The sequence below is a fragment of the Thermobia domestica genome, chromosome 9 (genome assembly GCF_964235325.1).
Source record: "Thermobia domestica chromosome 9, izTheDome1.hap1.1, whole genome shotgun sequence".
Lineage (NCBI taxonomy): Eukaryota > Metazoa > Arthropoda > Insecta > Zygentoma > Lepismatidae > Thermobia > Thermobia domestica.
The window spans coordinates 282,754,122-282,781,639 of record NC_137462.1 but is presented as its reverse complement, the minus strand read 5'-3'; the positions used below and the strand labels follow the sequence as shown (position 1 = coordinate 282,781,639).

Here is a 27,518-nt window from a genome sequence, read left to right as displayed (position 1 = left end):
TCAAAATTGCATGCGTATGATGAAAGAGAATTTTTTATTTCTCTCTTTGAATGGAAGCCAGTGACTTCAGGATTTCACTGTACCTTGTCAACACACCAGAGAATTTTTTTAAGTGACTTGAACCCATATGGTAGCAGTGGTGCTAGATACTAAAAATTTGGAAATTCGGTTAGGGATTTTTTTTCTAAATTTTCAACCCTACATTTCCCTCAATACTTTCCCACCTGTTGGCAAGACTGCAATGTAACTTACACCAAAAAGTAGCCATATTCATTTTCCAAAAAACAAGGCCTTAACCATATCAATCGAATAAACTGTTTTTGAGCAATAAGTCACTAACTGAAGATGTAGGAAAATGCCAAAAATGACCTGGGTCCGAAAGGAATAATCACACAATTTCGCTAGTATGCAGGTACAAAGAAACAAACGATTTGTAAGTTACGAGGGCTTCAACGTAAGTTCTGTTGATTATTTCAATAATCTCCAACATAAATCAATAAATAATACTTGCCAGAAAAAAACAGACATTTGAAAAAACGCATGAAAAAGAACGTCTTTTTATTGAAAAAAAAACAGTCTTTTACAACACTACTTAGTATAATGTCAAATACTTCCTCGATGCACGAATGTATACCTAATACATGCTTATTAATATTATGTATTTAACATCCGATACTATAGCTGAGCGCAGGTCGCGTGCTATCTTCTATTTATTTTTTTAGGCTATTTACTCTGTGAACTGATCTGATTCAGAACCAAAACATTTACCACTTTAAGAAAATAGAAACTAATATTGTTTTACTACTGGCAAAATACAGTCTAATACATTGTAATTGGACAAACTTAGTGACAAGTTTATTTCTATTTCGTCAACAAGTTTATCAGTTAACAGTTATAAGTAGAAGATACTCCGTTAGTCGTAACTAAACAAGGCCAGTCCCACAAGGCAAGAGTTAGCAATAAGTGAAGTCAGCTTATTTCCTTGGTAAGATTGAGCTATTCAAGTTTTTAAAGTTAAAATAGTAGAATCTAGTCTATTATGTTTTCTTTTAAGCATTATTTTCAGTATATTAAAGGGAAAGTAATCTTGTATTTGATCAAATTACGGGAGAACGATAGAACCATTCGAAATGAATATTTGAATATGGTTGTCAACTACCTCTAACTGGGATTTTATAATCAGATTTTGATTAAAATGCATATTGTAAGTAGTTAATTAGGATCTTAATTTACTCGGAAATTGAGTATCTTACTAGTACATCAAGTTACGAAGACGAATTTCCCATAAAATCTCTTCCTTAAAAATAAACATGTCCCAACAGTCTTGAAAGTTCTTGTTTTAAGAATGGAAAAAAAAAATACTTTCTATAATTTCATTCCTCATATTTAAAGCTATATTTGTTACTGTTTGTGATCCTTATACGGTGAATCTACGAATAGTTTGAAATACATTTTCAAACATACTCATTACCTACCTTGAGATAAGATTTTATTCATGTAAATTAATGATGTACCCTAAAGGGTAGATGGGAATCAATTCTATTTCATTAGAGTTTAGTGACCTTTTCAACACTATGGTTCTATAAGGCGTGGGCTTACAGCTTAACATGGGATCGTGAACATATGAGTTCGTGTCGGTAACTGAACACGAGCCTTCGGCGCCCTAGTTGCGTACACTAACCATAAAGAAAGTGGGAGCTCTAGATGGTGTTTAAAATTTATGCCGAAAGTACAGTGTTTCACGATCGCATCAAATTAGTGTGATGAAACTCATTGAGTACATTCCTAATTAAAAATAAAAGGACATAAGCCTCAGCGTTTGAAAATTCCGGTTCTAAGAGGGAAGACGGTATTTTCTATAGTACTTTCCACTATGTTCAAATCGTAGGCTTTCTTTTGTTTTTGATCGCATTACGGAAAAATGGATGACACATTTGGAATCAATTTTGGTATATAGTCTGTACACATCTCAAAGGGAATTTTTGTCATATCATTTTGAGTGAAGTGCATATTCTCAGTAAGATAGGAGATTCAAAATATATGCCAAAAATACAATTTCTTATGGACTTTTCTTACTGCACTTCATTAAAATCTTTAATGTAAAGGGGGCAGAACTAAGAGGGTTCAGATTCTTTCGCAAAAGCAGAAACGTTATCCCATTTTCTGAATATCTGAACGATACCTCGTGAGAGACACTCAAAATAGAGCCAAGAACAATCACAGATCGACTCAAGTCGTCTTACGTTATTTTTTTAAATTTATGGGCCTATGTCTGAATGCCCAACTCCAAAATGGTCAAACGGCAAATTCGCTCAGAACCTTAAAACACACAAGTGCTAAAACGGTAAGACATTCTACTAGGCAAAACGATCGGACAGCCCAACAGGCAAACGGGTAGAACACTCAATGGACATATCAATCACGGAAACGATCCGAACACATAGTTGAAACAGTGACTATGTAGTCTATAGTAACGCTGAGAACGCATAGCAGCAAAAGTATTCAAAGCACCAGGTGCAACAAACTAACATTCCCGAATAATTTAACGGCACCTGGTAAACACAGCTGCTTACAAGCAAAGCAGGCTCTATGTGTTTCCCTTCAGTCTACGTTTTACTACACATATTAATCCATTTTTCTCGGTAGTACCAGTTGCTTATAATCACAATTTTATAAGATGCAAATGGTGCACAGGTCCGTGAAGGTCTACTGAAACATAACGAACTGGAAGCATTTCTGTAACGGTTGATCACGAAAAATATATAACGTATAACAATGTGCGAAACAGATCGTGGTCGAAGGGAAACTCCATAGTCTGAAAGAAAAGCCATACTAGCGACCAGTGTTTGGTAGAATTCACAAGGCATTACGAGTTTCTACTTATGCCACCGCCAGCGATTCACTAAAAATTTATAAAAGATTGGTGGGAGGTTTTAATGCATTCGCCGCATAGCCTTCACCGGAAGCCGTCAGACTATTACCTGAATGGTATTAAGGTAGTTTCAAAAGAGGCCTAAGAAAACCACATGTCTCAAGTTTTTTTTTTTTAACTAGAAACCACAGAAGTTCTTTAGCGACGAGACCCTAGTCCAGTCTGAAAAATAGAGTAATCGAACAAAATGGTACATATGCTATTTCAGAATTTTATTTTGAAATCGCGTGATAAGGGTCTTCTCAATTTTGACCTTCAAAGGTCAATGCTGTCACACAACTTGATACAATGAAAATACACAAGGTGTTGCAAAATCTATGTTACAGTAGTTGGGAGGTAATTTTTCCTCTAAGTAAAAACGGGCAAAATGTCGGTGAAAAATGTCGAAAGCAATACGGTTGGTGAGTGAAAGGCGTTCGAAAATCGCTGCCTACTATGTTTAAAGCACAATAACAAAAAACAAAGTTATCAGTATAATATTAAAAGAAGACAAAGAACATAGTACTTCACCAATACAATGGTCCAGCAATAGAGGCCTATTTTAAGAGCGCAAGGTGGTTCCCAAAATGAGAAATCCCATGACGGAAAATAAACGAAATTGAAGATTATGTTCCATATAATATTGAGATCGTAATTGACCAGTGGAAAAAAAAATGACGACATATTTGCAAATGTCCTACTATTTTTAGGACACAGCCCCACGCTCTAGAAATAGAAAACAACACTGCAAAATCTGGTATTGATAAGCTAAAAAAAAGTCTAACCATAAGTTCCTAAAATGCTCATTTTCTATACTTAAAATATATTTTTATATTGTCGTAATTATTTTTCTGACTAAAGTATTCTTCCGAAGAACACCTGGTCGCTATTGATTTTTTCATAAATATCAGCACAAAACAGAATTGCAAGCCAATCACTTGACCAAACTAGCGAAACTTTCCGGTTTCCACTTTCCGTAAAATTTCGGACGTTAATTAATCCCAGACAATTTTCCGGGCACAGGCTTGAATCCCGGGCGTATGGTAAGCCTACCCAGAAGAAACCTTGAAATCATCACTGAGCTCAATGAAAATTAAAAACGAAAATAAATATATTATCTCGACAGTGAATATGTACAGTGTATGTTCTAAACGGTCCACACACTATTGGATCCAGAAGCTTCGTTTGGTGGGGGCAGGTTGCTTACTGGACGAATAATGTAGACCTAAAATACGTAAAGGTTTTACATCAATTCAGAATAACACGGTGCATTATTTTATACAAGGTGTTTCAAAACAACACCGACAACGTTTGTGATGTGATTCCTGACACCAAGATGGCACAAAAAGTATCGATCAACCTGGGTGCACAAATGCTTCCTTTTGGAGTTATAGGCTGCCGAAAACATAAATAAATGAAATTGAAAGGTCCATAGCTTCAATCTCATGAGATCCACCGTAGTCCGGTTAAGACTTTATTTATTAACTAATATGTGCCCTATATAAATATCCAAGTTTCAGAATCCTGTAGTACTTCCGCAACAATTTTTATAGATGTAGTTGGTGAGTTCTTTAATTATATGCCCATAGGCAAACTCCCTCTATAAAAGTTGTTGCGTGAATACTTTAGGATTCTGAAACATCTAGTTTTGGATAGTGTACCTATTAGTTCCTAAGCGAAGTCTTGACCCAACTACAGTAGGTCCCATAGTATTGGAGCTATGGATCTTAAAGTTCTTTTTTTGCATGTTTTCGGCAGCCTATAACTCCGAAATGAAGCACCTGTGCACCCAGGTTGATTTATATCTTTTGTTTTATCTTGGTGTCAGGAAACATCTATCAAACGTTATCCGGGTTTTTTTAAAACACTCTGTATTTAGGCCTATTAAAAGGAAGTCTGGGGGGCCAGGTTGTCCCAACCCTCCCCGTGGAGGAAGAATGTTGGAGATTCTGCTGTATCTCTTTCAACAGCCTTAGCCTCCATGCCCATCCATGGCTTAAGTAGTCGACCGTAGCAAGATGATTGAAGTAGATGGGAGAAGTATTGACAGCTTGTAATTCTTTTCAGAAAGTAAAATGCAAAATTTTAATTTTTACAGGGTGAGAAAAATGTCTGGATACACTCCTATAAAAGTCGAACGGTATGTGGAATTATAATATCGTTTGATATGGGGCGCAACTTATAGGAGTTATGGCGACAGTGGCAACCATCTTGAAATCCGCCACCTTAGATTTGAGTTTTTTAAACAGGAAGGGGTCTTGCTACATATCATCTTACTCTGCCCTTTCTAAGGAATACACCTGTGCAATCCGCTCTGCGATATCTTCATTTGTGTGGGAGTTATGGCCTGGTAAAATTTAAATTTGCAAAGTTGTGTTCAATTCAGAATACACCTGTGCAATCCGTTTTGTGATATCTTTATTTCTGTAGGAATCTGACATCTTAAATTTTGGGACACTTGTCAGAGCCGGTATTACAGCATATGCTCAATATGACCTCCATTGCGCTGTATGCACAATCGGAGTCTTTTTTGCCTGTCCTCCTGCACACGTCGCAAGGCCTATGGGTAAACACAGGCACATGCCTTCTCAGTACGCCGGCAGAAATGGGCTACGTTGTTGATTTTTACCTCACACACAATTTATTTCAAATAATCCCACAGATAGAAGTCAAGATGTGTGAGATCAGGGAGCGTGGTGGCCATTTCATGGGACTACTCCTACCTATCCAGTGGCCTGGAAACTATTCATTCAGAAACTCTCTGACCTCAGTAGCATAGTGGGGAGGTGCACTGTCCTGTTGGAAGAAAGTTGGGAAATCACCCTGCGGGTTCAACAACGTTCGAAACAATCACGAATCATGTTAAGATACCTCTCCCCATTCAAGGTTCCATCAATAAACACCGGACCCACAATTTTTGTATCCCAAATCCCACACCATATCATCACTTTTCCACCACCAGCAAGTTTACAGGGATCCATCCACGACGGGTTTGCATCTAACCAGTAACGGTAATTCTGTTTCTTTACCTCACCTTACACATATAAGTTAGCTTCGTCACTGAAAAACACCTATTCTATGAAGTTTGGATTATTGTCGCACTGATTCAGAGCCCATTCTGCAAATTGTAACCGTCGACCAGGGTCATCCTCCGACAGATGTTGCAACTGTAACTTGTACGGGTGCTATTGATGTGTGTGCAATACACGCAGGATTGAACGTTAACTGACAACGGATATTGCTGATAACCGGCGCGTACTGCGATGTGGACTTCTCATTCCGATGACACAATTGCTGTTGCAGTTTTCTCGTCGGTGGCTGCTCTTGGACGTCCACTGCGTGGCTTGTCCGCCACAGAACCTATTGCAAGTAAATTGTCTAATAATTTGGAAATTATCATATGCTAGATGCCATTTCTTTCATAATGCAGGGCATTGAAGTAAGCAGCAATCACTCTGCCAGTTCGTCTACCACTCATTAACACAATTTCAATGCGTTTCTCCTGTGTAAGTGCCATTGTAGATCACCTGCAATGATAAAGAAAATTGAACACCTTGGAAATTTAAATTTTAAAAGGTCATAACTCCCACACAAATAAAGATATCGCAGAGCGGATTACACAGATGTATTCCTCAGAAAAAGGCAGCTTAAAATGATATGCGACATGACCCTCTTCCCATTTGAAAAATGTAACCCAAATCCGAGATGATGGATTTCAAGATGACCGACGCTGTCGCCATAGCTCCTATAAGTGGCGTCCCCACCTACAGACACCGTACCAAACGACATTATGATTCCTCACACCGTTCGATTTTTATAGAGATGTATCCAGAATTTTGCCTGCCCCTGTATATTAATTTCTTCAATTCTTACCTGTTTGAAGCTGAAGAGGAAGGACGTGTTTCGATATCTTGATTAGCTCTTCCATCTGTAGATAATACTTCAATTTCGTCTGGATCATAGAGCTCCTCCGTGGCTAAGCGGTTAGCATACGCGCCTGTGGCGCGGTAGACCCGGGTTCGATTCCCGGCGGGCGCTCATGTGGTTCGGATTCCACGTTAATCAGTAGGTCCACGTCTCATATAGCCTCGCTGCTGAAAAGGGACGTTAAACTCAAAATCAACTCAACTCGTCTGGATCATCTACACTTCTTTCACGTTTCTCAGATCCAGATTCACGTTAAAATTCGTCATAGTTCATTGGATACTTTGTTTTATGATGGTTCATCATACCAGAAGTGTTTCCAGATTTTGTAAAAATGACAGCTTTACAGTAATGTTACCAATATTGCACTTTGTCATCGCACGTATTGTAAAAATGCCACACAAATTATCTTTTCGCTGACATTTTCACTATACAGTAACTTAAACATATTTTCCGGCACCGTTTCAGCTTGAATTAGTAGTATAACCTTATTTCCCAAGAAAAATCTGATTACAACTGAAGTCTGTGTATTCGCAATCGTTTTGAAAGATATTGATTGGCTTTTTTTGTTTAGAAAAAAAAGAAACAGTGATAAGTATTGTACGCAGGACACGACAGGAGAGAGAATATTTCTTTCAACAAATGCAAAGCAAATAACTGCGACCGTCTTTCTTTGAAAGTGCAACGTAATACTAAGTAGCTGACAGAACTCTTGAGGAAATAATGTTTTTATTTTTCCTTAAGAAGTAATCGGAAGTTATTTTAATTTGATATGGAAATTGATTCAGAACCATATGAAATGTAAGTGAGAGCATGTATGATTTTCTCCCCTTTGCCGTTCATTCCTTTTGTCTCTCCCTGATTCGATCCCCGACCAAGTAAGTTTATGGTGGACAACATTGTGTCCGTGAGTTTTCTCCCATTTCTTCCCACATTATCATTCCAACAATTATTCCATCCTCATTCGCTTGCTTTAATCATTCTTCTCAGTTTAAAAGGTACTATCATGGGACGTTAAACTGGAACATTTCATTTCATTTTCCTTTAGTCTCCGTTCTGTCATATGTAAAGTTCTCCCTTGTGCATAGCACCATGGCATGAGAGCATATAGGGAGTGCGGAGTTAATTCTCCAAACTTTATTGATCTCAGTCGTTCGGCCGCATCCCCCCTCCAAGGTATCCATTGAATCAGGTTGGTAATGCCCCAGAGCCGCTCAGCATCGTATGTACAAGATCAAATGCCGTACGGTAACCAAGAGCAACATATACTTGACATATGTATTTGGACCAATCTCCTTTAAAATCGGACAACTCATTCGAATCTTATCGTAGGTTTCACATGACTACGCTCAAAGTAAGAACATACGCTGCTTTCTTATTCGGAAGAATTCCGCTCAAAGTAAGAACAAATTCTCGGATTCTGGAAAATTCCCCTTGTCGTATGGCAACCAAAACAATAAGTGTATGGGGAGAGCAAAGGAAAAACACTTTAAAGTTAAGTTAAAACAAAATCTGACAATCCCTTCGAAAGTTATCGTCAGATGTCACATACAGACAGACAGGACGAGCTATAATAGAACGCTTCGCACGCACATTCTGAAGGTTTGTTCACTGATACTCAAAGTTCAGTTATTGCACGAAATTTCGACAATCTCAAATACTCGAATGGCTTCGAGTGCCGGATAATAAATTTTTGAAACGGAAGTTCGATAAATTCTTAGCCTTATCGAGTTTTCTTACCTCTACCCATATCAGTAGCTGTTTCTATCCAGAACTTCAAATTAAACCCTTGAAATCAGATAACTTCTTTTTCTGCCTGCTATTCGCGCAATCAGCAAAGTGACTGTTAGTAGACTAATAGTGTCCTGGATTCCAATCCCGTTCGGGAGTTCCATGTTTTCTCTTCCTCTCTCTCTTTTCTGACAAACTGCTTAAGTCTTGTACAAATCTGTGTTGAAAAAAACTTTTCTTTCACTTCATTTCTAAGGAGACAACTTTTAAAATGAACATTCTACATTAATGCAGTACTATTATGTACAACTATGATAACCTCAAATACATTGTTTTTTCCGAATACTCCGATAATCCTAAACTTTTCAAAATATACAAGCGTCTTAACAAATGCGATCATATTGAGATATTTCTGTGTTTGTTGCCTTCAAACAATTTAAGACTCCCGTACAGTTCGAGAGTCTTGAACTTGTTGAATGTTTCTTACATTTGGAGTGCCTCGAACATTTCGGGAGTCTCAAAGATCAATAATTCGATAAAACTAAAATTGTTTATCGACGAAACGGTTTTGAAATTTTGTCGAATTGTTATCGATTACTCAATTGTCGGAACAGCCCTAGCACCACATACTGCCCATGGAATTTCTCCCACATACAGAATTGTGCCAATGGTAACTGCGACAAACTCTTGTCCTCTAGATTTCCCAAGGACAGTTTTGTGGACAAATGAGGCAGTGCTCACTAAGGAAGGCATGTTCAATACCAGTCACATGTGAAATCGCATTCAATCATTGTGCGCTAGCGTCAACATGTTTTCACACCGAAAATGTGGTGTGGCATAGGTGATAGGCCTTTACATTTTGCGTCCTACTTAGTATTGTGGAATTTATGACTTTTTCTATACGTATTTCTTGATCTTTTGGGAAACGTGCCAAGACAAGATAAACAATGGCTTTCAATACGATGTCGCCCCTACGCATTACAGTAAGAGAAACAGCGTCAGAAAACTGTATTTTCGGCGATCGTTGGATTCGATATTTAGGATTTAAATTTCTGAGCTTTCGGCATCTGGGCATGGCTATTTAGCCCGTCCCGTATGACGGATGACATCCTTCGGCGAGCAAACTATCCGGGTAAAAGGAAGGAAGAATGGTTTGTGGAAGAAAGGAATTAGCCTGAAACCTATAAGTTAAGTATCACTCCGACATTTGCCTGGTGTGAATGAGAAAAATTCAGTGTGGCTAATCAAGCTTTTTCCACTTTAGGAATGGCAAGGTTAGACTTATCTACGGCCGTTTGCTCTGCCAACCCCACACCACTGGATTTCTTTGCATGGGAGAAATGAAAACGCTTATATATAGAAAACTTGTGGAAAGTGTCGAGGACCTCTTTCCTCGTGTAACTGGTGCTGTGGGAGATATAGAGACAGGAGAGATTTGCGCGTACTTTGCAATCTGTCCTTCGACGTTGTTATAAATGTATTGAAGTTAATGGCGTATTTTTTTTTCAAGAACGTCTCTGAGTATATCAGTGTTTATAAGCTCCCATCAGCACTGCATAGTGTTATGTAGTAAATGGTGTTATCGTAGATTCTAGAGATCGATGTACCATTTGCAGTTCGTGAGCGTATGTAGAGATTGTTCATTTCTCAGGCGAAATCTCTTTTTAATGTGCTATATCTGGAAATGTTACGTGCCATAGTGTGCATTTATTCGACGTTTTCCCCTTTATTCTTTTGAAGATTACCCACTTTATTTGGGGGAATCTCTTGTACAGCTCAACGATTATATGGCCATTCTTCCATTTTTTGTTTGTAGTACTGAAAAGTAATGTTTCAGCGATTCCAAGTTGATTGTATTAAAGTGTAAAACATGAATCTCTAGTTGCAAAAGTAGTTGTGAATACTGTATAATTATATTTTAAGTGTATATTGTGCACTATGTTATACTGTTCGTGAGTATGTTTGAGTCACATATCGATTTCCAACATCATAATATAATAGTCATTGTTAATTTTAACTTCAAAATTTTCATTCGAAATACGTAACTCAAACGGAAGGTAGCTCCTACAAAACATTAAACACTGTAGTAAATACTTATTTTCAATGGTATGTCGAGAGTTGCAACTCTCTGGTTTGGAAATATTAATAAGTGCGATTAATAAAGTTACTACGGTTAAGAATCGTAAAATAATTTTGTAAAAGCAGATTTTTCACAGTGATATAAAATGGTCTGGTTTATATAATGTAGATTCCGTAGAAGTACCCATTAATGTATTTTATAATAGATTTAATAAGGCATTTTGTAACATGCTTTTGAAAACATGAAAAAGAAAAAATAGTAGAAACCCATGTTGATTTAGGGAAGAACTTAAGATTCTAGAATTAAAAGATTAATATCAGAAACATGTCGGAATAGCTGAGGAGTATAACGAAATGTTTAGCAAGCAAGGAAACAAGTAAAACTACCGTTAATTAACTGTATTGCAGTTATTTAGAAAACGTATGAAAGGACATAAAATCCGATCAAAAATCATTCTGAAATTTCTTCAACAATAAAAACAGAATGCAAATTATAATGTTAAGAAATATTCCGTGAAGTATCAGAACATTCTCATTACATCTACGTACGAATGATATAACGGAAAGATTTGCTAGATATTTTAAATCTGTGTACAGAGGTAGCTCTGTACTATAAACGACATGAAAATATACCTTCGTTTCTATCAAATTCTTTAACATTAGATCTAATTATTCATTTTAACTATAAATTTGCAATAAGATTATTGAAATCTAAACGCTCATGCAGTCCAAATAATTCCACTATATTTAATAGACGCATGTTGTTTTACCCCCCTGCGCCCAATATTTACTATTATTAACCTCAAAAAATATGATTGTGTTATATCGCGTAACAGGCGTCAGTTTATTCAACAATTATTTCTTGATTAAATTATAAATGCTCATCTCGACAATACTTATTTCTTACAAAAAATTGGACCCAATAATAGACCAGGTTATCTACATAATCAACAGTAATGGCTTTAGATGTTCCCAGGATTGAAGTATGTAAAGGTTCTCCATTGTATAGTATGTACATTAAGTTTAATAACCTCACTACTAACCAAGATCTAAGCAACATTACATATACTTTTGTGCACAAAGAAATTAAGAAATAGGTTTTGTTAAAACGTAGATATGTATATTTTGTACACAAATCTTTAAGCAAATATCGTATTTACTAATATTTGATCTCTTATAATGGCTATTATTGTCTTTGTCATATACTTGTTTTCGTCAATATGTTTATTTTTACTCATTTGTATAATAACATTAATACACAGGAGTCCAAAAAGTATACTCACTGATTATAATTAAATAATTTCTAAACAAAACAACTTACTAATAATACGTAGTGTAGTGTAAGGTATTGAAGTTGTGGTGATAAGCGGAGCTGATGACTTCTTCCACTCATGCGCGGGTTGTTAGTGGTGGATTGAGCCAATTATATTAGCCAGTGCAGCAGAAGACAATCGAGTAGAAACAATGGCTGAAGTTCTCTTATCGTTTATTGAAAGCAAAGCTGTACTGAAATGGTACTGAAAGTACGAAAACATTCACGGGCTACAACGGCATTGGCAGAAAGTGTTTGGAACACTGGCACCAACAGGTTGAACAACTGCCCATATTCGCGACAAGTTGGAAGTCGCCGTTGATAATCATCTACCGGTAGAATTTCAATGGTATTTGGCTTTTTTTTTTTTAAATAAAGAGAAAAGATCATATTTATGCGGTGACAATTGTTATGGTCTCAAGAAATTGATGTACGGTACTTTTGTTTCGACTTCGAATGTAGTAGTGAATGAAATATGTTCCCTGGCGAAGTACATTTACATCTTGGACAGGGTGTTTCATAATTTTTCCTGGAATTGTTTTGTCTCTATGAAGTGTTCTACTGTATGAGCTCATTTCCCGTCCGATATACGTTTAATTTCTCATGATATTAAAGAAATGCAGGATGTCATGCCCTTGTTTGCTGGTATAAATTGAACACGTTGCATAATTTACTCAAAATCATGGGGAGAAAATTCAGATTCGATGAAGGGTGAGGTATTGCAGTAAAAATTTTGGTTCCGTTCAAGATGATAAAAAATTCATGTTGTTCTACCATAGCCTTCAATATGAAATGCACTTCGTAACCCTTTGAGTTACGTGTCACATAAACTTCTTAATACCTAAGTGTCGTTCCCCCAACTAGATGAGAAAATCATGAATTTTGTCCTAACTGTTAAAGATATGTTCCCACTGATAGAAGGTATTGCAGAATATTCTAATTTTCCAGACCTTCATTGCAGATTTTTATGCAACAAGGAAATTAGGTACGCGCACGAACATACTATCGTGAATTTTCCTGCACTGTATTGCTTCGATGTCGTAGAAAAGGAACATGGCTTTCCTCACATATAACATTAGGAGGATAATTTGGTTTGAAACGTCACTGCTCTGGAACCAACAGGTTTTCATATGCAACTGGGGCAGTCTTATAAATATTGCAGAATATCTCTCACAGCCGTAAGTACGGTTTCCTTCATGCAGAAAAGAGTATATTCTAAGATATTTCTTGTGCTGTTTATATTTTAAAAATAGATTCCCTCTTAAGGTTCAATGTACTAATGTGGTGTATCAGTCTTGTCTCCCCGTACAATTGACGATTGCAATCAGTGTATACATTCCAGTTTTGGGTCTTGTTATTTATCAGTGGTTGTAAATATTTTATATATGAGAAAAGACAATTTCTCACGTATGCAAAACTATTAGTTATACTCCAGTAGACCTGCTTGCCAGTAGAAACCGCAAGTGAAGCATGCAAAACCTGGTAAACGAATCAATTAAGTGGACTACGAGTTTCTTTATTAAATTCCTCCTGCATCATGTTCTCCTACATTCCAAGCTGCTCCTTTTTGTATCCGAAAAAAATGCTGTAGAGAGTTATATTGTATTCCTCTGGGAGAATCAGGAATTTGTGTCACCCAAATTTTCTTCCCCAAACTGTGAATCTATACTGAAGTAATTACCAGCAAATACAGAAAACCTGTAGCGAGAAGAAGTTCTAGAGTGGTCGGAAATTTATCCCCCATTTACCAAAGGCGGACGAATTTTATTAGTAAATCCTTTACCCTCTCTTTTGCTTACATTTATAATGTTTACAATTTCATAACTGAAGATTCTGTTATTTCATTTATTAACAAAATGTTTCTCTTTAGAATGAAGCCAGGAACTTATGCCTATAAGCAATATAGTGCCCAAAAGATAATATGGACTTCATTCCCAAAAGATATATTCAATTTTTCTATGTATGAAGTATAATGATAAAATAATTACCCATTTATCTTTACCGAAAATGGACTACGTACACACACTGACTTTTTTCACCACATAACCATTAACCTTTGTTTCCAGAAATTCTGAATTAGATTCTTCCACCAACTTAAATATTCAATAGGTTGTAATTTCACTAAATTAAATTTATATCAACATCAAAAACAATATTCCTCCTTCTTACAATAACGAAAAGTGGCGTCATAACTAACCTCCAAGGAGGTCGCTTCTGGAAGACAGGAATGCCATCTGGTGAAGAAGTTCAGAACTCGAAATATTCAACTCAACATATTTCAGAAAAGATAAAATTAGCACAATACTCCCTCTGCATAAAACAATTTTTCTTTTGTTTGCGTTTCTTTTCGTAAATTTTATTCCGAATCATAACATAAAAGGTGCACAGTTTTCTGAAAAAAATACCACTACTTTTTGTACTCAATGGACTTAACGCTCCCACTTGATATAACCCAGTGGGCGTTGAATTTTTGTAATAATCTCATAAGTGCCGATACTGATTTCCAATACTACTATTCAAGTTCATAACATCTACTGTGGGACAAATTACACCCCACTTGTCTTTGAGGCATGGGATTTTCAGAATATTGCCCTCTCTCGAATGCACGACTTTCCAACAGAAGAACTCTGAGTTAAATCCCAGTTTGATTACAAGAAGCAGAAAATTATCAGAAGATGAATTTATACTACTAACGCTTTGCAAAGAAAAGACTCTGGAACCAATGCCAATCAAAACATAACATATATTGCTCGTAGTTGGAAAATGTACAATCCTGCTTAAAGTCTGTATATGTGGATCTTCAAAAGTCCCTATATTAATTAACGTGGCGGGAAAGCAGAAACTATCTCTTCCTGATCATTGCTATCCGTTGCACATTACTGCCAAAATATATATACATAGTACATTTACTTCACCACCTATTAGCAATCAAGATAAAGTGTTCTGGAACATCGGACCATTTTTTTCAATTTCAAGTGACGAAAAGAAATAAAATTTTAAGGTTTCTCTAAGATAGCCCATGTGAAAGATTTACGAATTTTCTTTCTACTTCCAAAAGTAAACGTACATTTCTTAAGTGGAAGATTTACGAGTTTTCTTTCTACTTCCATAAGTAAAGGTACATTTCTTAAGGATGAAAAATGCTCTTTTCTAGTGTTTTTATATTTCATACATTAATATTTTTTTAACAATACTATACTGCGGTATAAGTAATTTCTGTGAGGGAAGACAGTTTATTCTTTGCTGCTCTTTCTGCATTTTTTGCAACATTACTCAGTCGATTATGTTCATACTTCATAGATGTTTCGTTAATTACCTGACAATACAGTATAACTTATGTGACCTGAATAACATCAGAAAGTATGTGCTCGTGGGTGAACTTTCCGTAATTTTATCCAGAACTACTCAGGCGATGTTGTTCATATTTCCATAAATAAATATTTCATTAATATTGTTATAGAATGGCATAACTCATTCTTTTACCAAAGAAAAAATACCGCAAGGGATAGTTTGCTTTTGGGGTGAATTCTTTTGAAAAGATTCAAGAAATTTTGTTTTCTTACATAGATTCTTCATTAGTAACCGTGCCATATGGCGTAATCAGTGGCATATTTAAGACTTTGTTTCGGAGGGCTATGCACATCATGTGAATAAGCACTTATATTTTTTCCTTTTGGGTGCCGACAAATTTTAATGAAGTTTTCCATATAAGTAATTTATTTCGGGGGGGGGGGGGAGCTTGAGCCCGATGGCCATGCCCCTAATTACTCTCCTGGGTATAATTCGTTTCTCATGAACACATCCATAACAGATGGTTTGCTCTTGGGATGAGTTCTCTTCTGATAATTTTCAGAAAAACCGGTTAACAAGGGAAGTCCCACAAGTTGTCGGTCAGACCTGATTGCCACATAGCACATCTGATAGACTATCATGAGAAATGAAGATGAGCAAAATTTAAAATTATATGGACTCGAGGAATAGGACCTACGACGCCTCAACATTTCAATATTCAAAACATAACGTGGAAATATTTATGTTTTAGGTAAATATCTTGAAACCTGCTAGATTTACTAAAACAAAAGATGCACAATGTAATGAGAACAAAATAAAATATCGAAATCATAAACATTGTTGTCATAGTTGAGGCAGTGTTGCCAACTTAGAATTTTGTTTGGAATAGCACCCTATACAAATGTGCACAGATTTAAAATGTACTGTTATTACTAAGCTTAAAAGTAGAGTGTAGTGATACAGTGTTGCACACTATTGGAGCTACGTGTGCTGAAAATGTACAATGAAGAAGTCTGATATGCGACAACAAAGGGTGATAAAGCAATCTGGGTCTCATAATTTAAATCAAATACAGAATATCACCTTTAGTATAATATAGCAAATTGTCAGCATTGTCATAAAAGATTGATGCATTTGAAAAACGAAATTGAGTTATGCCATTTTTATCTGCTGTGTCACCAGCGGAGCTACATAGGATGGGACCTATAGCGTAAAGGGGGATCCGAACCACTATGAAAGACAAAAGATGACAATGAAATGCAAGGTGAAAAGCACAATATAAACCTCCATGTCCGAAATGGATTGGAACACGCGAAGCTAAGTCTATTGCTTAGCTTTCTAGACCACGCGGCTGAGTGTACGGTAACATAATCATATGATATTTAGGATAGGAAATAAAAGAATGTGACAGCACAAAAGACATAAACCAAGAAAGTTGTCTACCACATCTTGATAATCTCCAAATGCATAATTAGGAAACACGAGTTTCTTTCCTCGCGTGTAACATTTTGTTTTCGTGCATTATCTGCTTATTCACCGGGGTACTAAACTGTAATGCAGATACCTCACTTTTTTCTAACACACTCCTTTATTACTCTCTGTTGAAACATCTGGCTTCTCCATTGTACATTTTCAGCACACGTAGCTGCTTCAGTGCAACACTGTGCCACTACACTGTTAGGTTTAGTGATAATAGTGCATTTTAAATTGCACATTTGTATAGGGTGCTATTTAAAACAAAATATTTTTGTTGAGTTGGCAACACTACCTCATGTATGACAACACTGTGGTTTTCGATACGGTATTTTGTTCTCATCATATTGTACACCACTCAGTTTCATTGTTTTAACGGTTTTCAAGATATTTACTTTAAACATAAATAATTCCATGATATAATTTTTTTTAATGAAATGTTAAACGAACCCTATCCTTCTGGTCTATAGCACCTTAAATTTTGCTCATTTTCGTTTCTCGTTATGCTCTAGCAGATGCACTAAGCGGCAATCAGACTTGACCGACAACTTGTAGGACCTTCCCTTGTCAGATTTTATTCGTATACAATAAATAAATGTTTCATTAATTGTAAAATTCGGGAGACATTATTAACCGTACAATACAAACTCCTCATGAAAGCATCCTCAAAAATAAACTACTCATTCTGATTTTTTCAATAAAAGTTATGTACCATATATTAGGGTAGTTTCATAGTTTATTAATGAAATACTCATTTATGAAATATCAAAATCGCATGGGATGTATTTGAGGACGCAAAAGGAAAAGCTAATAACTCACTCTTAAGAGCAAACTACCACTTGTAAAAGTTTTCAAGAGAAGTGAGTTATCCTGTATTGTAGGGTTATTTCTGACACATTTATTTATGATATATAATGAAGATCGTTTGTATTGTTTCTGAGATCGTAGAAAAATTCACCCCCAAGAGTAAGTTACCTCCTGTTGACTTTACAAGACAAAAGACTCATCCCTAATTCTGCACTTATGAATTCAAACTTTATTTATGAAATATAAGTTAAATCACTGAAGTCGTTTTTCACAAAATCGTCCGAAAACAACTTATCCCAAGAGCAAACTAGCCCGTACAAATATTTTCATCCTTTACGTCGTATTCAATGGTTATTAATGAAACATTTAATTTCCTGAGACGTTTTTAGGAAAAAAAAAATAAAAGTGGATTACTTTTTGGTCAAACAAATTGAGCCACTTTGTTATGTTGTTAATCAAATATTTATTTACGATGTGTGAACACTATAACTTAAGTCATCTTAAAAAATGGACAAATCCAAGAGAGAAAAAGAGTTTCAGTCCTGAAGTACGCAGTAATTCATGAAATAAGAATTCGCGACTTCACATATACATTTTAGCCGGTACCAATCCTTCATATGGAATTGACGCCTTTTCTTCGTGAGCTTTGTCCTAGGTTGTCTCTACAATATCCGTAAAATAAAAAGGGAAGAAATACTTATTGTGATTTTTAGTACAATATTGACGTCGAAACGTGCTAAATGAATTCCTTTGCATGGATAATATACGTTAAAAGAAAAATCCTTAAGAAGACGGTTTTGCGGCAATAGTGAGAGTATGACATAAAAAAATCCTTATTTAGTTCGTGCTTCTTTAAAATTGATTGTTTTAACATTCTCGCTCATTTTTGTCTCATTACAATTTACCTTTAGTTACACTTAAACTAGTTGTTTGCTATTTTTGAACGATTACTCTCGTGCATAGAGTTCCTGGTTCGATCTGCTATCAACTAATTTTGTGCTGATCAGAATCGTGTCGATGAGTTTATTTCGGGATACTCTCTTTTCCTTCCTCATTCCCATTCCAACAGTTATTTCATTTCAATTACTTCGCTTTAACGATTGTCTCCTGTGGCCTAAAGGACGTAATGTGTGACGTTAAACTAAAAATTTTTATTCCATCTTTCCTATTCTTGAACGTTGTGTGTCTCAATTGTAATTATCGTGATACAAGAGACCTGCTTCAATACGTGTATCTGTCAAACCAGTAGAATATATAAGAGAGTCTGAATCCATTATTATTATTATTATTATTATTATTATTATTATTATTATTATTATTATTATTATTATTGCTAGTTTAACTCATGGTTTAACTTCAACTCGGAATTTGAAATACTTAGTGTGTTCTTTGTTAGACTACTCCAATTTATTGTCTCCTCCCTCTTCATTTTCCTATTATAATTTTCCTGCCACCTGTTTTTTCTGTAATTGTATATTGTTTCTTAATATCAATATTTCCGTAATGGGTTTCGTAAATACGTGATTTATTACTATTTCTTGTACGATCAAATTACCTCCCTCTAGGCTTGCCTACTGTTATTTCTGTTGAAATTCTCCGCATTTTTTATTTTCATTGTATTCTTCATTCTATTTTGTTTGTTTCTGTTTGTCATTCTACATAGTCGATTGTGTTCATTTTGGTAATGATTTTGCCTATTATTACGCGAACACGTAACTTTTTTTTATGGTATAATGTTATTTCCTGATATAGTGTAATTATGACATGCAATAACAATACAATAATATCTCGTATAGTGTCGAAAGAAGGTGTTAATTGTTTAGTAATTGTTACAAATATATTACATGTCAGGTGTCTTATGGATTCTATTTCAGGTTCTACACATCTAATCTAAGCGAAGAAGGGAATACTTTTAATTCAAAGCTAATGTTAAGTCACACTGGCCAGAAATCACATGTTTGTCAAGAGTGCGGAAAGAGATTCACCCACAAATCTAGTTTAACAAATCACATTTCAATACGTACAGGTGAAAATGTAAATACTTGTGAAAAGTGTGCGAAAACATTCAAATTAAAATCAACACTGTCTTACCACATGCTTCAACACATTGGCAATAAGGAGCACGTTTGCCAGACGTGTTACAAGAAGTACAGTTTGAGATCCAGCTTAAAAAGGCACATGCAAACACACTCAGAAAACAAACCTTTTACCTGCGAGCAGTGTGCAAAGCAATTCCGTCTAAAAAGTTACTTGAAAATGCACATGTTAACGCATTCAAATGTAAAATCACATGTATGTCCAGAATGTGGAAAGAGATTTAGCGTCAAACAAAATTTAGCTATTCATTTATTCACACATACAGAAGAAAAACCTTTCACATGTAAAGAATGTGGAAAGGGGTTTGCTACCAAATTTAAATTGACATACCATGTTTCACGACATTCGGCAGGAAAACTAGTTTGTAAAGAGTGTTATAAGGGATTCCATTCAAAATCACAGTTTGACAAACATATCTTATCGCATACTTCCACTGAAGATTTTACTTGCCAGAATTGTCGAAAATCATTTAGTCTAAAAGCATCTTTAGCTTCGCATATGTTAACTCATCTAGGTGAAAAAAATCATACTTGCCAAGAGTGTGGAAAAGCATTCCTTTTGAAATCGACTTTAGTAAAGCATATGTTGACACACAAAGCTGAAAAGTCGTATATTTGCCAACACTGTAGCAAGGGATTCACCCAAAAGATACATTTAACAAATCACCTTGGAACTCACGTAAATGAGAAAGCCCACATTTGTGAAGAATGTTCTAAGGTATTCAGTCGAAAGTCATATTTAGCAAAACATATGTTGACTCATACAAAGGAGAAACGTTATTTTTGCCAAACGTGTGAAAGAAGCTTTGCTGTAAAATCTCGTTTAAAGTGCCACATGGTAACACACACAGGTGAAAAATCACATGTCTGTCAGGAGTGTGGCAAGGGGTTTGGTTTAAAATGGGCTTTAAAATCCCATATGTTGACACATACAGGCGAGAAACCTCATATATGCCAACAGTGTGGAAAAAGGTTCAGTCAAAGTTCATCTTTACGAACTCACATATTGACACATTCAGGTGAGAAATCTTATGTTTGTCAGGAGTGTTCCAGGGGATTTGCTACTAGATCGGATTTGAAAAAGCACATTTTCACACATACAACTGAAAAGCCTTACAGTTGTCACCATTGCGGTAAAGGTTTCAGAAGAAAAACGCATTTGCTTAGCCACATGTTAATACATACCGGCCAAAAACTTCACACATGTCAGCATTGCGGTAAAGGTTATAATACGAAGTCATCTTTAGTAACGCATATGTTACAGCACAATTAAAAAACAAATAGCCAAGATTTTCTAACCGGATATTTTGAGAACGTTTTACATCGTGTGTTAAATATTAAAGGTAATATACTCATATACTTACATAGAGTCATAGATTCCAGTTCTTTGTTATAGAGTTGGAAATACCCTTTCGCAAACCAGAGGTAACGTAAGTAACGAATCTCGCATCACTCAAGTGTTTTAGCGTAGGATTCAATTAACATTTACGTATAGTGAGTTACATCAGTACACGTGTCTCTATTAGAATATTTACCAAAGAATTGAGAAACGTTTATTTTAAAGTCACGTGTTATGCCCAAGAGCTTACAAACCACATGTGTGTAAAATGTGTTCAATGACATCTCTGTAATGAAGTTCTCCAATTGAACCTTCGAGGTTGAGTGACAAATGTTACTGTGTACAGGTAATAAAGGCTCATGCTTCCAAATACCTAACAAGGGATAAAACTGTTTTTATACTATTTATAAACAAAGCATATATATTTTTCTTTCTGATTCTCGCCATTACAGTATTGGTCGTATATAGTATAGTCTCCTTTTTGACAAAAAGCAAATTGAAAAAGTTTCAATGTATGTAAAGTTTTGTTGGAAAATTGTATTTGGCATAGCAAATACAAATTAAAAGGAAACACAATTATTCAGTTGTGTGAAACAGAACTCACTTGGTGACTACGGTACAATTTATATATAAGAAGGAAAATATGCTTACCAAAAAAACTGCAAAAACTGCAAATTCGCATATACGAGTTATTGTGTGTAATCATGGAAGTACGAGCACACATTTCCTGTACTTTCCAATTAATGTTACAACTATCTAAAAGTCTGAGGTGAATGAATGTAAGTAGGTATTTAGCCAACCTTTCCATGGTTAGATAATCGGTTAGAGTCCATACATGTTATTTTGCATACAGAAAATGTTAGTATAGTATATTGTGTACTGAATCTAATTAAAACGTGACATTGAAAAGTTAAAACCTTCGTACTGATTATAGTTATATTCCATTTCATTGCTCAAGCGTCTCTCACAATTTAATCAATTCCTTGAAAATGAGGCTGTTAAATCACGTTCGAAAGATGGATCAAATTAAGTGAGAACGAATATGGATATCATAATTACAGAAAAGAACTAAACTCATGTGTCAGAAAAAACACTCTTCCGTAATACTCACGACTACTTATTTGACAAGGAAACTAAAAAACCACAAACATTGTTCTTTAAGAAGTTGAAAATACTAACCGAAAGCTCTATTTGTAATCGAAGAAGAAGCACAATTTTAGGCTAACTGAAAAAGAATCGGAAAAGTCCGATCTGATGAATTAATACTGCTCTCGACTCAATTTGGTAAGCATCTAATAAATAGAGAATGATAACGAATTATATATTTATTTATCGCAAGTTCAATATATAGATATTTAGTAGAGGTATTGCAAATTCTGTTCCTTTTAATTCCTCATTTTGTAAATATAATAAATCAAATGGTATGAATATATTGCACTCAACACTGTTCTTTATATATATATATATATGATATCCAAGTATTAGTTCGTGCAAGCATTATTTTTTCGTTTCTCAAACAGTATTTTATGTGTACATGCAAACAAAATGCTCATTTGGGTATTTTCTTTGAATCCAAATTCATACTTTGCCTACAGTAATATTGTATAGCAAGAGACACCAGGCACTCATACTCTACTGCTCTTTGTTTCCAAATATTTTCCGAACTTTGTAAACATCTGAAAAAAAAGTAGCATCTTTAGTATATTTCACTACAATTTTATCTTTTCTTTTATGATTAGGCCACGAAATGTTTTCAAATATTTATGGAATAAACGTGTACGCGATCAAATTTGTGCATCTTTGAAACATTTTATGGTATATCTTATTTTCAAACTTGTTGATTTTCCTTCACGCAACATAGAAAAATGGTAACTGCCTGATTTGCAAAATCTTCTTACTCTATAAAATATCCTGCAGCCAACTTTGCTTTAGTTCTATTGGACCACCGATATTGTGAATATTGCACGAAATTGCTATCTCCACAACAACAAACTACATTGGAGCACAGGCATAAGAATTACATCCAATTTCTCCTTTCAAGTTTTATTTGACCAAGCGGCTATAATATAGATGATATTGTAACAGTCGAACTGCGGAAATTCCATGAGGCAGACGTCATTAAAAAAAAATATGATTTGTTTATTATTTAAGCACTATTTCTGTTCTTAAAAATCGGCTACATTCATCGCGTATTAGAGGCGTTCTCCAATATTGGGAAATATTCGTTATTATTGTTTATTATTTCTGAGTTATCTATATTTTATATCTAGGTATTTATGTTACTCATTCCAATTTTTCACAGATATTTCCTGTTTGTTTTAGTGTCTGTTATCTCATTTGTAGTGATGTGTTTATTATTATTATTTGGAAATAAACATTTGCTTAGTTGAGACTTTCGTCTACATATTTCGTGTTAATAATTATTAATTTATAATTTATAACTAAATTATAATTTAAGAGTACTCTGTATGTGTTTACTATTACCACTATTATTTCTAAGCTAATACGTTATTTCATATTTTACTTTATGAACTGGCTATTCCTTTTTACCTTTTCCCGTTTATCCAATTTGTTTTTACTTATCTGAAGGAAGTTCGTTATCTTTATATATATATATATATATATATATATATGTGTGTGTGTGTGTGTGGCGGTGGTGGCTCAGTGGCAGAGCGTTCACCTCTTGTGCATGGGGTCCGGGGTTCAAACCCTGCTCCCGCCATGTGAACTTTGTGGTGAACAAACTGTGTGCGTGGGTTTCTTCGGAGTTCTTCTACTTTCTTCATTTAACCATTTCATTCATTACTCGTCATCACCGTTTCTTTTTAGCCCAGCTGGCATATACGTGGGACGTAAAACTCAAAAATTTCCTTTCATTTCATATATATGTATGTGTGGAAAGCGTAAAGCAATTTTAATTAAATTTGCAACACACATTACTTAGACGAAGTAAGACCAGCCTAGTACACCCAGAAGTGGGAGCGGGGAGACTTCAGAATGACTAAAAACTACCTATATTAGTGTTGAATCCATACTTTTTGTTGATTGGTGACTGTTTCGATGGCCTGTAAGTACAAGTTCAGCCCCAGTAAGAGTAACACTTTCCAGCACACATAGACGATAAAGAAGGGTGAAATATAAACTTTTGGAAAAGGCCCAACATTACTGTCGAATCCGTAACTTTTGGGGTCGCTTAAATGAATAGTGGCACTTCTGATCCCGTTTAAATCCGAATTAAGCCCCATTCGTACTTCTGAGAGCGACCAATATTAATATTGAATCCATAGATTTCGGGGTCGCTTAGATAATAACACTTCCGATGTCGTTTAACTCTGACTTAAACCCCGACTATCACCCGGGTTGAATTGGTGACATGTAAAATTATAGGAAACGACCAAGGTTAGTGTAGAATCATTAATTTTGAGCGTTGCTAAGTTAATTGGTGTCAGTATTGATGGCATTTAAGTCAAGCTAAGTACCATTAATGGCTGAGTAACATATGATGATAAATGACCTATATTAGTGTACAGTCAATAGTTTCCGAAGTCGTTACATGAACAGCGACACTACTAATGCTGTTTAATCTTACTTCAGGTTCTATTAGTAAACCCCGGGGGAAAGAATATTTACAGGAGAAAAAAAAACCGACTGATAGTTGTATCAAATCTATAGTTTTCGTGGTACCTAAATTGATTGGCGACACTTCTTATGCCGTTTTCTAATTAGCACCCCTAAGAAGATGGGAAGAAATTGACATTTAAAAATAAAACTACTGATATTAGTGTCGACTCTATAGTTCTTTGATGGCACTGAGATTAATAATTACACTCCTGAGAGCGTTAAAATGGGAGTTCAGTTCCCATCGCTATCGAAGGTAAGAAGGAATGAAATATAGAACGTCTCAAATGACCGACATTCGTATCGAGTCTATTGTTTAGGATTGTCTAACTATTAGATGAGAACTGGGATAGTATGTAATCCCAAGTTCAAACTTGAAAGGGCTTAACGCCTGGGTTAGTAATTCATGACGTGATACAACGGGACCGCAGGGGCGGGGTAATGTGAGTACCCGGGCGGCGCATTCCAGGGGCCCAAAAATTTCGACATGGTGTCCACAATACTATTATGTTATATGTACGTCACTTAACCGCGCGAACTAGTGCTCGTGCACTCTGCGAAGCAAAGTCTGTGATATTTGTTCACAGGCCGTATTTATTCTCTTTTTTAGGTAGCCATTAAGTTTACACTGGTAGACAATAGCTAAACGGCGCCCTCAAAGATAAACTTCCAACGAAGTTAGGTAGGGGACATTGGTAACTACTCAGCTGGTCCACGTCGTCCTATCCAGCACCGAGAAACTGTTCAGTGAGTCATCAGATTACATTACGATATAATGCTTTGGTGCCCCATCTTGTTGCTAGAATTAAAGAAATGTCCCTCCCTCTCAACAAAAACCGCAGAACAGTGTTTTCATACATATCTTTATACAGGGTGTTTATAAAAGAACTCCGGGTTTTTAAAAATGCATATATTATTAACGATAAAAGAGAGCAAAATTTAGTTAATTTCTCTGAAACGACTAGCTCAAAATGTTTGTCATACTAATTGGAAATATTTTTATCAACAGGTGGCAGCGCTGCGGAGCGTTGACTTTGAGACGACGTAGCGGTTGCGGTAGTCAGTGAATCACTACAAGTGCCGTGTGCATTGTTGCGCTTCGCGCTATGGTGATGCCACAACAAAAGGCTCAATGTGTTATTCAAGAGATAGAGTACCGTTACGATGTGTGCCATGCCACTCACGGAGCTCATATTGAACGTTAATAAATTGTTAAAACAAACGTGAAAATGTAAGCTTTCCACTCATGTATAACACATGTATGTACGTTTTATTACTTATTTTGCCTCAACACCCCGGCGGGGCTCATATTGAACTTTATTAAATTGTTAAAAACAAAACTTGAAAATGTAAGCTTGCCAATCATTTGTAACACAAGTATGTACGTTTTTTACTTAATTAAAACATTTTGCCTCAAAACCCCGGAGTTCTTTTATACACACACTGTATTGTGCAGCATCCGAGGTACTGTAACTGTACCAAAATTTTGCTTCATGTATTTTTCGTTTAAACGCAAATTCTGCGTTAGTGCATTATGTGACGTTCATCTGAATTTGTACGTTTTGTGTGGTATATGCTTCTCATTGATTGTGCTGCCGCCTGGTGGTGCTAAAAGACAGAGTAGAAGAAAAGGAAAGAATGGAGAGTTTTGAAACGCAATAGTTGGTTTTGGTGTTAGTGTGTGTGTGTGAAGTATGACTCGGCAAGTTTCGCTGTTCATAGTTTTAACTCGACGCCAGAAAGCATTTCAATGATTTAAATTATGTTATGTTTTAGAAAAACTAGAGCTTTCTTTGAAGCTCCATAAATGATCTGTGAAAATAATGATGTAGAAACTAGTATTTTTCGTAAGTGTTGTGCAAGTCGTTGTTAAAGTAAATCAGCCCCAAGTAATACTTTATAACGACAAGGGGGCGTCATCGAGATTACGAGTGAAACAAAGGACTTGGCAAGGTGCATTTGAAGGTAATGGACTCCTGATCACCGATTAACACGAAAAATGTCAGAACAAGTCAATTCTTCAACTAAAATCGCAACATAATGCTGTCATCACGTTTGCCTGGAAAGACTGTTTATTAAATTCCTCGAATTGGAAGAAAGGACAATTTCTACGAGTGGATTCGGCGGATACTTAGTGTTTCTATTTATAAACGTGATCACGAATATAGGCGCGCCATGGTGAACTAAAACTGTTCTTGTGGGTAATATTAAAGCATATTTACGAATTCGCTACGTAACTGGGGCAACGTAATGTAAGAAACATATTTGTTACAGGTACGTTTATTCATTTCTAATAAACGGCACTATAATATGTAGTTTTGTCAGTTCATCCTTTTTACAGATTGCATGACAAGACGAGAACGTGGTTGTTGAATTACTTGTGATCAATCCATGAAAGTAGGTGATGCTCTCATCTATTTTCCATAACACGCCTTAGGTCTCCTCCCAGGTGATTCTGTCCGAATCTGGACCATTACGGTAAGGAGTATCGTGCCTCCCTTGAACGATTGTCGCGGGGACGAACTTTCTGAACCCCTCAATGAAATAGTGCAAAGCTATATTCTTCGGGGGCAAAGAGTAGAGAGTTCTCCGCGGTGGCCGGTTAAGGATGGTGCGTACCGGGCAGCGCAATGCTGTACTGTAATAGAATGGCTTTGCCGAACAGGGACAGACAAGAATTGAACCCAGTACCGTAATAGAACGGCTAAGCCCTTCGCAGGGCCAACAATCCCAATCAGGAAGGTACACGGATCGAGCCCGGGTACCGTAATAGAATGGCTTTGCCGAACAGGGACAGACAAGAATCGAACCCAGGACCGTAATAGAATGGCTAAGCCCTTCACAGGACAAAAATCCCAATCGGGAAGGTACACGGATCGAGCCCGGATACCGTAATAGAATGGCGTTTCCCTCTCAGGGACGGATTATTTACTAACT

The 27,518-nt window shown here is 36.0% G+C and overlaps 1 protein-coding gene across 7 annotated transcripts in view; it reads left to right on the top strand.

The window, feature by feature from the left end:
* LOC145660729 (uncharacterized) overlaps positions 1–26,142 on the top strand; it is a 122,877-nt gene extending 96,735 nt beyond the window's left edge. For 6 of the 7 annotated variants that reach the window (XM_081726129.1, XM_081726126.1, XM_081726127.1 and 3 more), the window contains one exon: positions 19,403–23,363. In XM_081726129.1, the coding sequence (XP_081582255.1) occupies positions 19,403–20,897 (1,495 nt within the window). In that variant the 3' untranslated portion in view covers positions 20,898–23,363. Of the gene's footprint in view, positions 1–19,402; positions 23,364–25,590 lie in introns of those variants that run through there. The other variant, XM_081726130.1, reaches the window with a different exon arrangement.
* Positions 26,143–27,518: the final 1,376 nt, after the last annotated feature.